Genomic DNA, 12,416 nt, shown 5'->3' with positions numbered 1-12,416 from the left:
GTTTCCCTTGCTTTTCCAAAATCAGCCACTGAACATCAGTTTTATGAAAAAATTGAGTATTAAACGTGTATGTGAAGAAATAAAGATTCTTCCCGATAAAGAAACAAGTTGATTTCCCAAAAGCCTTTTGCCATAAGGTTTGCCCCAATAGCCCCGCCCATCTCCGTCCAAATGCAAATTAAAAGAATAGAAATGCAAATATTTGGCGGACATGCAACCAGCATCTCATTACTTGAACATCTAATTGCGATGGATACTAGTAGTCAGAATCGCCATCTTCTTGTAAAGGCAGTATGTATAGTTTGCGTTTTCAAGTGTCTGAAACATGTCTACCTCGTCAGGGTTTATCGACATCAGTCCGTGCCCTTTTCTGGCCGACGACGTACGTGACAGCTCACACTGCCACCTCAAGCACGGTGAGAAAAAAATAGTTTTGACAACCCAGATTGGATCGCGGGGATTTTAGTGGTCGGCCTCGAGGTCCCCCTATGGGAGGGAGCGGTATAAAATCCCGGCAACTAACGTTATATTTCCCCGAGACAGAACCTTTGATTGGAAAATGCAAAATCATTACATTTTCATGCATGTCACAAGTCGAAAGTGGTTGGAGCATTTTTGTAAAAGGACTACATTGTATCAGACAAATTCAATGCCCTGAAAAAAAGATTTTCTTTGTTGCTTCTCGGATTCTGCTGTCCTATTTATAACGTTACCAATTTGAAGAAAAATTTTCACTACCTCTCCTGACTACCAAATAAACTATGGGCCTCAAATTCTGGAATTGATATTATTGTATTTCAGAATTGGGGCTTTGCTAATTGGTGACCACCATAAAAATATTGATTCCTTGCATAAAATATGCCAAGGAAATCCGAAAAATTATTTGTAAAGTCTGTTGTTATTTATGTTGCACAACTTGAGTAAGCTGATCTCTCCACCCTGGACGTTTTGCAAAAAAAACTTTAATTTGTATTTTTTTCGACCCGCCAGTCCAATTTTATTCTGAAAAAAATCAGAGAAGCAACAAATCAAATTGGTGTGGAAAAGTACAATTTCCACATGTAGTCTGAATCCTATTACTGAAAAGTTGCTTCCAAACTAATAACATGAGTGTTGTGAAAATGCCATATACCATCAGTCACGTGCCATAACATATGTCTCTGCTCCCAACCCCACCCTCCATCTTAGCTCAAACAGTATCAACCAACAACCCCTCAGGAAGTGATGTTGCACAGGAACACTCTACATGCCAGTCTCACAACAACAACATCTCAACAGTCCTCAAAATCATTGATGACATTGTCGACGAGTCTATCGTAGATGTCCAGAATGCAATGAAAGAAGAGCAGGGGGATCTTGGTCATCACCATGGCAACTATGTGCCTAATGAACCATCTGTGAGTGAGTCCTCACACCCAGGAGGAGTACCTGTTTCCACTGTCCGCACAAACCGACCCAGCAGCATGCCTTGTGTGGTAAGAACACTGGAGTACCGGCCAACTCCCATAGCAGAGCTGAAGAGGCGCCAAGCTGCTGAGGTCAATGTTATGGCTCAGGAACATCCCAGCTCTGAATATGACCCCACATGTCCATCCACAACCATAGGGTACTGCCCAACTCCCATCACTGATTTGCACATGAGTGACACACAGCCAGAACAAGCAGCGAACAAGTATCAAGAGGCTTTTGAATATCGTGGAACAGACATGGAGTATGATCCTATAATGAATTACCGATGTTCGACTTTCGCAAAACAACAGAAGAAGAAATTGCCGGAAATCTCTGAGAAAGACTCTGAAGATGTTGGGTCAGCAAAGCCAGTCAGGAAAGAATTCAAAACTGGACAAGATCACCATGCTTCAGACAGTTGTCAGGGCAATTCTGATCCCATGGAAGCCCCTGTGGTAGACGATCTAAGCAATAATGACAAAATAATGCTCCAAATTTCCGAATCAGATTTTAACAATAATGACCAAATGAATGTCACAGGGTCAGAGACAGACTTGAACAATAATGATGGGACAAACCTCAGAGGTTCCGAGCCAGAAATGGCATCACTGACCAGCTTTGGTCATTCAATGACAGAAAACAAAATGGTGGCATCGATCTCAGACAGGGACAAGGATACAAAACAACTGATCCAGTCAAAAAGCTCAAGTAAGGAACCTGAAGTATCAGGACAACTCAACAAACTGGTTGTTGACTTTAACATTTCCTCTGTATTGGAGAGAGGTGACATAAAAAAAAGAAAAACCTCGAAATATCTGAAAGATGGAAACATTTGTGAAGACCAGTCTCAGACCCCTAAGGTGAAAAGATTGAAGAAGAAAAGAGTACTGAATCTATTACATGATAATCTATTAAAGTCAAGTTCAAAATTAAACACCACAGACAAAATCTCTTCGAAACTAAGGAGACGTGTGAAGGTGTTTGATGAGGAGGCTTGTCCCGAACATTTGCCTCAGGATGAGAAGACTTGTGAATATCCACCTCAGGATGAGAAAACTTGTCCTGAATATACACCTCAGGATGAGAAGACTTGTCCTGAGAATGAAAAGACTTGTCGTGAACATCCACCTCAGGATAAGAAGACTTGTCCTGAATATACTCCTCAGGATGAGAAGACTTGTCCTGAATATCCACCTCAGGATGAGAGTACTTGTCCTGAACATTCGCCTCAGGATGAGAATACTTGTCCTGAGAATGAAAAGACTTGTCGTGAATATCCACTTCAGGATGAGAAAACTTGTCCTGAATACTTGCCTCATGAGAGAGAAGGTGACAACTCCGTTGACTTTGTGTCTGAGGAAGACCTCTATACTGGTCTGTCAGTTTGGGAAGAGAAAAAGAAATCAAAGAAAGCAAGAGATGAGGATATGCCAGATGGAGTGTATGTCAGCAGTACATCAGGTGAATACAACACAGTGTATGGCAAGTTAGTGAAAAAGGAAAGGAAGCAAATGGAACACTTAAAACATTCAGTATCCCTAACAAAGGGTCCATTCATCAAGCTGACAGACAGCTATAATCCTAAACTGGCTGAAAAAATGGAATGGATAAAAACAAAGGACACACACAAACAAAGACAAGAGTTCTCAGTAAAAGGGAAAGGAAGGTCACGTTACAGCTGCTGTTCATACTCTGGGTCCAAGAAAGGAGCGGGCTATGAGGAAGGCAGAGAAATGGTGGCAGGGGAAACTCCAAGGTCACGGATGAGATTAACTCAAAAATCTAGCCGGCCATATGACCTGAGTTTTCAGGACTCTAACAGTGATTCATTCTACAGGTACGAGGAAGAAATTAACCCATTGACTTTATACATCAGCAGCAGCTCAACGTAAAGGAGTTGCCCAAAAACCTTGTCTACCCAGCACTGGAGTCTTCACTATGGAAAACATCAAAACAGTTTGTAGTGAATGATAGAATGTACAAGTCTATGTCCAGCCAATTTAAAAAGTCTTTATTTGCAGAATCAAATATATGCTTTATTGTTTAACTCTCAATAGTTAAATCACAAATGCATGTACATGACTGTACTTAACATGGTGATATTTGTCGATATTGCAATGACCAATCATTAAACAGTTTAGACCTGAGTCACACTTACACATTGTCTTCACTCACTTCACAATATTTCTTATTTAATCAAAACTACAATTTGTATTACTACTGTTGGTCCAGGTATGAGGCATAAATTGTGCTCTTGTGTTTGCAGAATTCGAACAAAAACCTCCGGTCATCACAACACAGAATGTTTAAATACACTTGTTGACAGCAGATGATCCGAAAAATGCAACAGGAAGTAAGAAAAAATAACACCATCAAGTGTGGCAGCCTTATTCTTCATTGTGTGATTGGAGCATGTATGCGTTGCAAAATCCTGCTAGACCAGCTAATATGATTGGTACCTCAAATATTTGGAAATGACTGATCTGTAATTTTCTTAGGTCCCACTATATGCACAATGTAATTCATAATCTGTACTGTCCTAACACAGCTGAAAGGAAATTTCTGGTCCCCAGGAGTCTAAGACTCCCCCAAGCCTTGTCATCGCTGCTCCAGTGAGGGATGATCCATTTCACAGCGGGGGGTAGATGTACAGGGCTGATCCATTTCACAGCCGGGGGTAGATGTACTTGGCCGCCAGGGCGATGATGGGGGCGCCGGTGGGGACCCCTGGGAAGGGTCCGGAGGATCCAGCGATGTCCATGTGGGAGTAGGGCAGGGGCTGGGCCGAGTCACAGCCATGCTGGAGGGGAATATTGTGGCATTTAAGTGAAATAAATAGTCTTATTTGTACTGGGGTAATTTCTATGTTCTTGAAATGTACAGACTTGGTAATCTCCAAGGAGTACCTCCGATAGCAGATGCTCACTCCTAGGTCGGCTTCAAATCTTTGCCAGCTTTTGATAATATCTTATGCTGGTGTAGGGTCTGCTTGGAGATTACAGATTTGCAGCAGTGGAAACAATAAGCTGAAGCCAGTTTGATTTTCAGCAGAAAATTTATAGATGATCATAAAGCTTGCACTGAACCATTTTCCTCTGATGCTTGATGTACATTGTCTAGTAATCCATCCTAAATGTTTGCGAAAACTTTGGAAAAGTCACAAACTAGCAGCTAGGGAAATAATTCATTAAGAGTACAAATGAATCTTCACATAATTTCTTCAAAGGGCCCAAAACAGTAATCTTACAATAAAAATATATTGAAAATTTGAAATCCTGCTAACAAGCAAAGTCTCATGTTCAGCCAACAAGCCCATCTACACATTGATATTCCTAGTGTAAACACATCCCTGTTGGCAGATGAGGCACGTAAGACATCCACACAACATCACAGACATGACTCTAACCTTGTCCAGTCCGGAGGATTGCATCATGAAGGCTGCTGGGAACTGATGACCGCGGGGCGTCGCGGAGGACGGCTGGTTGTTACACTGTAGGACATCCTCGTACTCAGATGGCCCACGGACAAAGTCAAAGTCCTGATGTGGGCAAAGGTAAAGTTTAACTCACTCTTACTAGAGGCATCAAGTTTGGTTGATGTCCTTTTTACATAGATTTTGTAATGTAAGTCAAAAGGTGATTTTGGAGGACATGAGAAATTAGAGACCTATACAGTCATGGATGTATGACTTGAAACAATGTTGTGTTAAAAGCAGACTGCTGCTCTGAAGTTTTGCAAACAACTGATTTGGTAAGCCAATTTCTATTGGCTGATTCTATATACAGTACATCAGCTAGAAACATTGGCCAAAGATAGAAGAGGATGGAAAACCTACGTTGATGGCATTGCTGCCCCTACAGCCGGTGAGGCTATGGGACTGGTGAGGTGAGGTGAGGTGATTCTAGATATATTCATACAGTCATAGTTTCTTTTTTTTTATAGATATAATCCAATCTTAACTACAGGTACAAGATATTCTTAACATTTACTCATAAGCATAACATACCTCCCTACGCAGAGTGGAGATCTCAAATGGGTCGGCAAACTCATGGCCAACTACAGAAGAGAAAAAACAATAGGATGAAAAAAAAAATCATATGCAGGTGAATGTCAGCAGGTGAATATCTCTTGGTTATGTGCAAATACTAGTAACCTACAACCCAAAACATATGGACCTGAAAAACATTTCTTATCCACGGAAGACTAGGCTTACCTGCATGTCTTACTTCCTAGAATTAATATCTATTGGAAAGTAACACTCTCTTGTGGAGTTTAGGACTCGTTTAAGAATAAGAAGGGACCCCCACACTTACCCTGCTGCATCTGCTGGGCTGTCTGCAGCTTCCTGGCTGGGCCGTTGTCCATGATGATCTGAGGAGAGACAAATTCATGACAGTAAGCAGGTTCTATCCAAGAAGTAAGATGTTTCACCAAGGAGTTTCTATAGAATTCACGATGGATGCATGACTGATTGGACATTGTGTTACAGTTGCACTCATACATGACTGTGCTGTACCTCTTAAATTGTTAACAATACTATTTTATCGTACTACTGTTATTTAGTAGTTGCTGCAATAGGTTGTGGGAGGTGCAACTATCGAGAAACAAAGTTCATTCATTCATTCACTCAGTATTAATTTACTACTAATATAAACATCATGAGTACAGATAGACATGGAACTTTATTGCAGAAAAGCATTTCTGGCATATGGTCCATCGACAAATCTATGACAATTATTTGGACAGACGTACAGAGTAGTTGGGTCCCATGGCGCGGATGGCGTGGCCCGTCAGGGTTGCTATGGTGAAGAGCTCGGGGTTGGTCTCCTTCAGTGCACGTTCCTTCATCTCACACAGCGGATCTGTCATCACCATCCGACCCTCCGCGTCGGTGTTCCCCACACGGACACGAACCCCCGCACGAGACGTGATCAGCTCATCTGCCACATAGCTGTCTGTGAAATAAAGACATTTTTATTAGACATACAAACGCACAAAAACCTGGTTTTAAACGTGGCACACACAGAAGACCCAAATCTTTATGTAATAGAGTAGTAAAAAATAGAATGGCTAGTTTTGTGACAGGATGTTTTATAACACATAATCTTATATTTTATCACTTTTACACCATATTCTGTACACTATAATACTTTGTAGAAATTCGGAGGGGCGAGTAAGAACAGAAAGAAACAACACCCCGACTCCCGGGATTCGAACCCGCGCCGAACCCGGGCAGCCGGATCACAAATCCAACGCGCTAACCACAACACCAAAAGCTCAAGAGCTGTTGGCGTGGGCAGTTTGGCAGCGCTAGAACCCCACTGTTACACTACTCCCCCTTTTCTTTTCAAGATTCGTCCTCGAATCTCCGAGATCGACATCCCTGTGTGGCACATACTAGCCTATTACTCACAGGGCCGGCGTGGGAACCATTGTAGAAATTCAGAGGGGCGAGTAAGAACAGAAAGAAACAACATGCCCCCTACCCGGAATCGAACCGGGGTCGGCAGAACACAAATCACGAACGCTATCACCGTCGCCACAAAAGCACTAGTGCGTTTGGGCAAGGACGATAGGCAGTACTATATGGTCTAGTGGTTAGGATTTGGCGCTCTCACCGCCAAGGCCCGGGTTCGATTCCCGGTGTGGGAACCATTGTAGAAATTCGGAGGGGCGAGTAAGAACAGAAAGAAACAACACCCCGACTCCCGGGATTCGAACCCGCGCCGAACCCGGGCAGCCGGATCACAAATCCAACGCGCTAACCACAACACCAAAAGCTCAAGAGCTGTTGGCGTGGTCAGTTTGGCAGCGCTAGAACCCCACTGTTACAACTTTTATGAAATGCCCAGAGCACATTGTTCCCATTGCAGGCATTGTAACATACAGTTGCCTGTATCTAGATCTGTCAGAAGAAGTTAGATCTGGCGGGTAGACTAATGAATAATACAGTACATAAAACATAACATGACCACACACACTCAGGCAAGGTGGTGGTCAGCTAACAGGACACAGAGAAAGACATGTGTTCCCGAGTTGGAGTAAAATAAACAGGTGCCCTACCTGCCCCCACACTGTTCCTCACCATGGCCAGCATGCCCAGCACACGCAGCTTCTTGGGACGGATCGCATCCAGGACCTAAAAAAAACATCAGTCTATTGTCAAGGTCTACATCTGACATTGTAGTGTCACATCAAGGAGGTTATATATACCTCGTTGGTCACATTAAGCTTTGGTAAATGTAGCCCAGAGCAGCGATGTTACCAGCACATTGTTACAAGCAAATAACACATGGCGCTACATGTAGGTGCTGCATGGGTACTTTTGATATTGGAGGGGTAGACGGAAATGCATAATTAATTGCCCAGCAAAACAAACCAAAACAATGAAATACTAAGACTCAGAAACTATTCTCAAACTTCATCCACCAGTCTTATTTGTCAATGAGCTGGGCACAAAACAACCTCTAATCATCATAACAATTCATTCAGACACAGAAGGATGTTGGTGCCCTTAGAGATTTCTGAGCTGTAATGTGTTTGCTTGTTACCTGGAAGAAGCCAGCCACGGCAGCAGCTCCACACTTGTCCCTGTGCATGCCCGCCATCACTCCCCCTGCCTTGATATCTGCACCACCTGTGTCATATGTGATACCCTGGAACAGACAAAACATATACATTTGTACTAGTATGAACATCATCAGGGAATAGGGTGGTTTGGTTGTACCCAAAAGCAATGTTATTACACTCTATTTCATACTATAGTGCTGATGTAGCATAGGTGATTTTCACACATGTATCAGGAAGGTGTGCTTTCCAGTACTTTCAGCTTGCCTTAAATGCCATCCAGATGCTTTTTTCTACCATCAAAACTACATCCAGATGAGAGTAAATGGTACAGGGAACTGGCTCCATTGCTTACAGCAGTGCTTTATAAGGAACTGTAGTTACCTTGCCCACCAGCAGCAGGGTCTTGTCCACCTCCCCCTCCCCAGTGTACTCCAGGTGGATGAGTCGCCCGTGATGACGGGACACAGCTGAAAATATTCACCAACCAATCCATCAGGGAAAAACAGAAATATGCTACACAACAGTTCTGAAATCTTCAGTGTTCAGTCACAGAGACATTTGTACAGTTACTGTAGTATTTTCATAATACAGTTCCCCAAACAAGTACCATAAGCCAACCACATAGCAGAAGGATCAAATGGACAATAAGTCTGCAAGTTCTAAATAATTTTTGGCAGCAATACGGCCTGTCTTCTCTTACTCATCGCATAGTTTTAGGTATTGGCTGCCGTTTGCAGGTCTTCGAGCCACATTCAAAGTTATAAGATTTTCAGGCAGAAAATACTTTCGATTTTTAGGTAATTGGCGATTCTGTAACCTTCTGACATTGACTTGCAATCAACAAAAATGGAAACAGACTGCTTGACAGGTGTGTCAACTCGATACCTTTGGCACAGCGGTTAACTGCGGCCAGGAGAGGGTAATTTTCCTCAAACTCCGCAGCATCAGAGGTCACCCTCATCTTGATGGCAGTGTCCTTGAACTTCTCCTGCAGGTACTCCACCACCCGCGGCGCTGCCATGCGCTCCGGGTCCGAGCCTCCGATGTCACGGGCAACAATCCTGGATTTGCATGAAGAGGATTCCATCAGTCATATGGTACAACATATTGACCACCAGTATACATTGAAGCTATGCTATAGCTATAGAATGATTTTTGGAGATGTCTGCAGACAGCTGACCAACAAAAGTAGAGACGTCTTTCAGAATTGTTTAACTCAATCGCAGTCTTCAGCAGTGTTACATAAGTTGTGAAGAGTTGAGAGAATTAAAAGGTGTCATTCTTCTTACCTTCCACTCTCCAAAGCCTCAACCCTTTTTGCTATGTTGTTAGCGGTCTCTTCAGAGACAGCCCACACCCCCAGTTGCTGAGCCTTGGTGGTACGGTCCGGAACATCCTGACGGATCTCCAGAGGCTACATCACAGAAATAACAGTTACAAATTATTTTAATGCTGGAGTCATATATATGTATATATCATTTAGATTGGCTTAGAACAATTAAAAGAGACCAAGGCATTTTCTCCCTTTTGGTTATCAATCAAATCAATCAAAGCTTTTTTATTGTCTATCTATTAAGGCATTTTTTACTTCCATCTTCACAAAGCTAAACCCTCCTGAAATGGGTGTCACTGTTTAGCTTGGAATCGATCCAAGTTGTTAGCTGTATTTGCCTATATATTGGATGTCACTACTCCAACTGAAGCTAGCAACGCTGGACTCCAGAGTGCAAAGTTTTGTCTCTGTACTCACCACATACAAAGCATGCAGTGCCCCCAGCGTGGCCACACCGCGGGCATGTACATATAAGGGATGGGCGGGGCACACCAGCAGCGGCGACTTACATCCTGCCTTCAGAGCCCTGTGGGAACACAAACAGCTGCATTATTCCCGTACGTTATATCAAGGGGCTTTGGTTACATGATTATATCACTTCAATTACCGGACTGAACTACTATCATGTATAACTAATTGATAAGCATTCAGGTACCTCATGTACATCAAAAGCAGTTGATGCCAAAACCTGTTCCAGACATTTCAATCTAGCATTTTGCACCTGTAACCCTCTCCTACTATAAATATTTTCAGCATATATAGGACTATGGCAGAGAAGGGTTGTTAACAGCTCACCTCTGCACACCCTTCACTGCTGCATCATAAAACCTGCGGACGTCATCGATGTCACGTGTCACTGGGCCAGTACAGGCATAGATCTGGGGAGGTAAGAACACATTGGTCTCTTGTATACAACATGATGTTCTTTTTTACAACAGCATAGAGGTACAATAAATTTTCCAACAGATAATACACAAAAATTTACATATCAATGGGCTTATAGTAATAAGTACTTGTGTGCATTCATTCCACATTCAAATTCTACCCCAATTGTTCTCTGCAACAACTCTGAACAGTTCAGAAGGAATTTCTTTTTATTTGCAAAATAATGTGAAAGGTTTATTACAAGTATGAGGTGCTATGACAATGTTTCATATGTCCTTACCAGTCTCTTAGCAGGCAGACTGGGGAGAGGGATGACGACAGCCAGACCATCCGCACCGCTGTCAACCTGGGCAATGGGACAAGGACACAAAAACTTTAAAGTAACTTGTCACAATCTCATCACTGTCAACATCACTTTCCTGTGAAACATCTTAGTCAGAAATTGCAGAGTACCAGTAGCAGGAATCATAAGTCCCAAAAACATGGACCACAAGGTACCAAGTGTATTTGACCAGAAAATCTTCTTCACACATTGGGAATGTCCAACTGGTCCCACCTCCTTGTAAGTCTGGATAGCCTCCTTGAGGACTTCCAGACTGCCATCCAGTTTGGAAGGGTCATCTGTGACCAGCACGATTCCGTCCCATTGGCTGCCGCACAGCTCAGTGGTGGGCACAGTGGGGCAGGGAGTACTGTATGGTGAGGGTACAAAGTGTCTGAGACTCAGAAACATTTGGTATGAGAAAGATAATGTTACATGTTCTGTCGGATCACTCAATCCTACATTTCTGCTTCAAAGTACATAAAGCAAATTCTACAATATATCTAATCTGAAATATGTTTGAGTTTCAACCACAATCGACTCGTGATACAGAAAAATTGAAACAAAAACTGAACAAAAAGGGAAAAAATTCTGTCCTTCTCTAACAGGTGGCCCACACCTGTATTTGATTGTAGCCTACCATTGGTTGCTGAGTACAGATCACTGTTTGATAATCCATTGTTAAAGGTATTGTGTCTACAGTCTAATGTTAATAATTAGCACTGCACTGCCTAAATAATGAGGTAAATTACGAGGCTTGAGTTTACTTAGGGTTTCTGGCATTCCACCTAGAAACATTATTGTTTGGTATCTTCACAGTCATCTTCAGTTACCGTAGTAAAACTAAAAGTGTGTGAGCAAGTAGAGTCAGGGAAATTTGTCAGAAATGATAAGTTGAAACAAGGTCGTTGGTTGAAATTATTATTTATGGGGTAGTCTAATTCTTGATAAAGGGAAAAACAGGAAACATTCATATGAAAGATCGTCAGAGTTTTCTGACCGAATTCAGTCCGGCAGAAACACACAATCTTTTCTTCTCCCTTTAGGTTTCCTTGGTGAGGAAAACATTTAAGCACAGGACAGGGAAGTTTCCGTTGAGTGGTGGTGGCTTAGTCTTGAATTCTGCCAGAACGCTGAACCATAATTAGGAGTAACTTCAAGTCGCTTCAACTAGTTCTCTTACGTTTTCCCCTTTAAAAACGAAAGAACAGCTAATGATTGATGATGACGCCAAACTAACTTAACGATCATGTCACGAAAATGATTATTTTGATGGAAAAACAAAAGGTCCGCAAGCAACCGGATGTAACGGTAACGTTACAGTTTACCATGAATATGGGGCAACATATTACTATAATTCAGGACAAAATGGCAAGATTAAGGTCGCAAAACCATCATTTGGCTACACTTTGTGTATTACGAAATGCAAAGAAAAAAGATGTTGCGACCAAATGCGATTTTAAAGCTAAAATCTGCTACGAATCCAGACTAACTCTCAATCACGTTTTACCTTGAGGCCGCCATGTTGGAAGAGAAAGACCACGCCCCCTGACCCTTGATGACCTGGGATATCAGCCAATCTGGTCACAGTCCGCAGTCAAACTTTCTCCAACTTTTGCTTCGAGTTTGTAAACTTTTCATCGCTTCCCTTTCATCGCTTCAATAACGATCTCTCCATTTATCCTCTCACCTCTGAAGAGTGTTTCAATACTTCGGAAAGGCAGGGATACCAAACTAGTTAGTTGATGATAGAGCAACACAAAAATATGCACATGGAGTCAAATTTAATGCCACAGGAAAACAAGACTGGCCTTAAAAGTATAAAATGGAGGAACATCAACAGGATGTCATGTAACA

At 42.3% G+C, this 12,416-nt stretch overlaps 2 protein-coding genes across 2 annotated transcripts; one reads left to right on the top strand and one right to left on the bottom strand.

Annotated features, from left to right (window-relative positions):
- The first annotated feature begins 253 nt into the window (after positions 1–253).
- LOC118414097 lies at positions 254–3,373 on the top strand. The gene is made up of 2 exons (XM_035817870.1): positions 254–416; positions 1,189–3,373. The coding sequence occupies exons 1-2, from the start codon at positions 326–328 to the stop codon at positions 3,339–3,341; spliced, it is 2,244 nt and encodes a 747-aa protein (XP_035673763.1). The 5' UTR covers positions 254–325; the 3' UTR covers positions 3,342–3,373.
- A 70-nt stretch (positions 3,374–3,443) lies between these two features.
- LOC118414098 (putative aminopeptidase W07G4.4) lies at positions 3,444–12,110 on the bottom strand. The gene is made up of 15 exons (XM_035817872.1): positions 12,070–12,110; positions 10,794–10,929; positions 10,518–10,583; positions 10,148–10,230; positions 9,770–9,878; positions 9,309–9,433; positions 8,905–9,080; positions 8,401–8,486; positions 8,001–8,105; positions 7,513–7,588; positions 6,202–6,404; positions 5,763–5,820; positions 5,456–5,505; positions 4,856–4,987; positions 3,444–4,249 (listed from the first exon to the last, which is right to left on the bottom strand). Exons 1-15 carry the CDS (start codon positions 12,081–12,083, stop codon positions 4,115–4,117), a joined length of 1,554 nt encoding a protein of 517 aa, XP_035673765.1. The 5' UTR covers positions 12,084–12,110; the 3' UTR covers positions 3,444–4,114.
- Positions 12,111–12,416: the final 306 nt, after the last annotated feature.

Source organism: Branchiostoma floridae, chromosome 4, assembly GCF_000003815.2.
Source record: "Branchiostoma floridae strain S238N-H82 chromosome 4, Bfl_VNyyK, whole genome shotgun sequence".
NCBI lineage: Eukaryota > Metazoa > Chordata > Leptocardii > Amphioxiformes > Branchiostomatidae > Branchiostoma > Branchiostoma floridae.
This window is presented reverse-complemented; position numbering and strand designations above follow the sequence as displayed.

Coding starts and splice junctions, on each gene's coding strand:
- LOC118414098 (XM_035817872.1), bottom strand. Junction 9,879..10,147: donor GCAGTGAAGGGTGTGCAGAG/GTGAGCTGTTAA, acceptor GTGTTCCCACAG/GGCTCTGAAGGCAGGATGTA. Junction 8,487..8,904: donor AGTTAACCGCTGTGCCAAAG/GTATCGAGTTGA, acceptor GAATATTTTCAG/CTGTGTCCCGTCATCACGGG.
- LOC118414097 (XM_035817870.1), top strand. CDS start 326: ATGTCTACCTCGTCAGGGTTTATCGACATCAGTCCGTGCCCTTTTCTG. Junction 417..1,188: donor ACACTGCCACCTCAAGCACG/GTGAGAAAAAAA, acceptor CCTCCATCTTAG/CTCAAACAGTATCAACCAAC.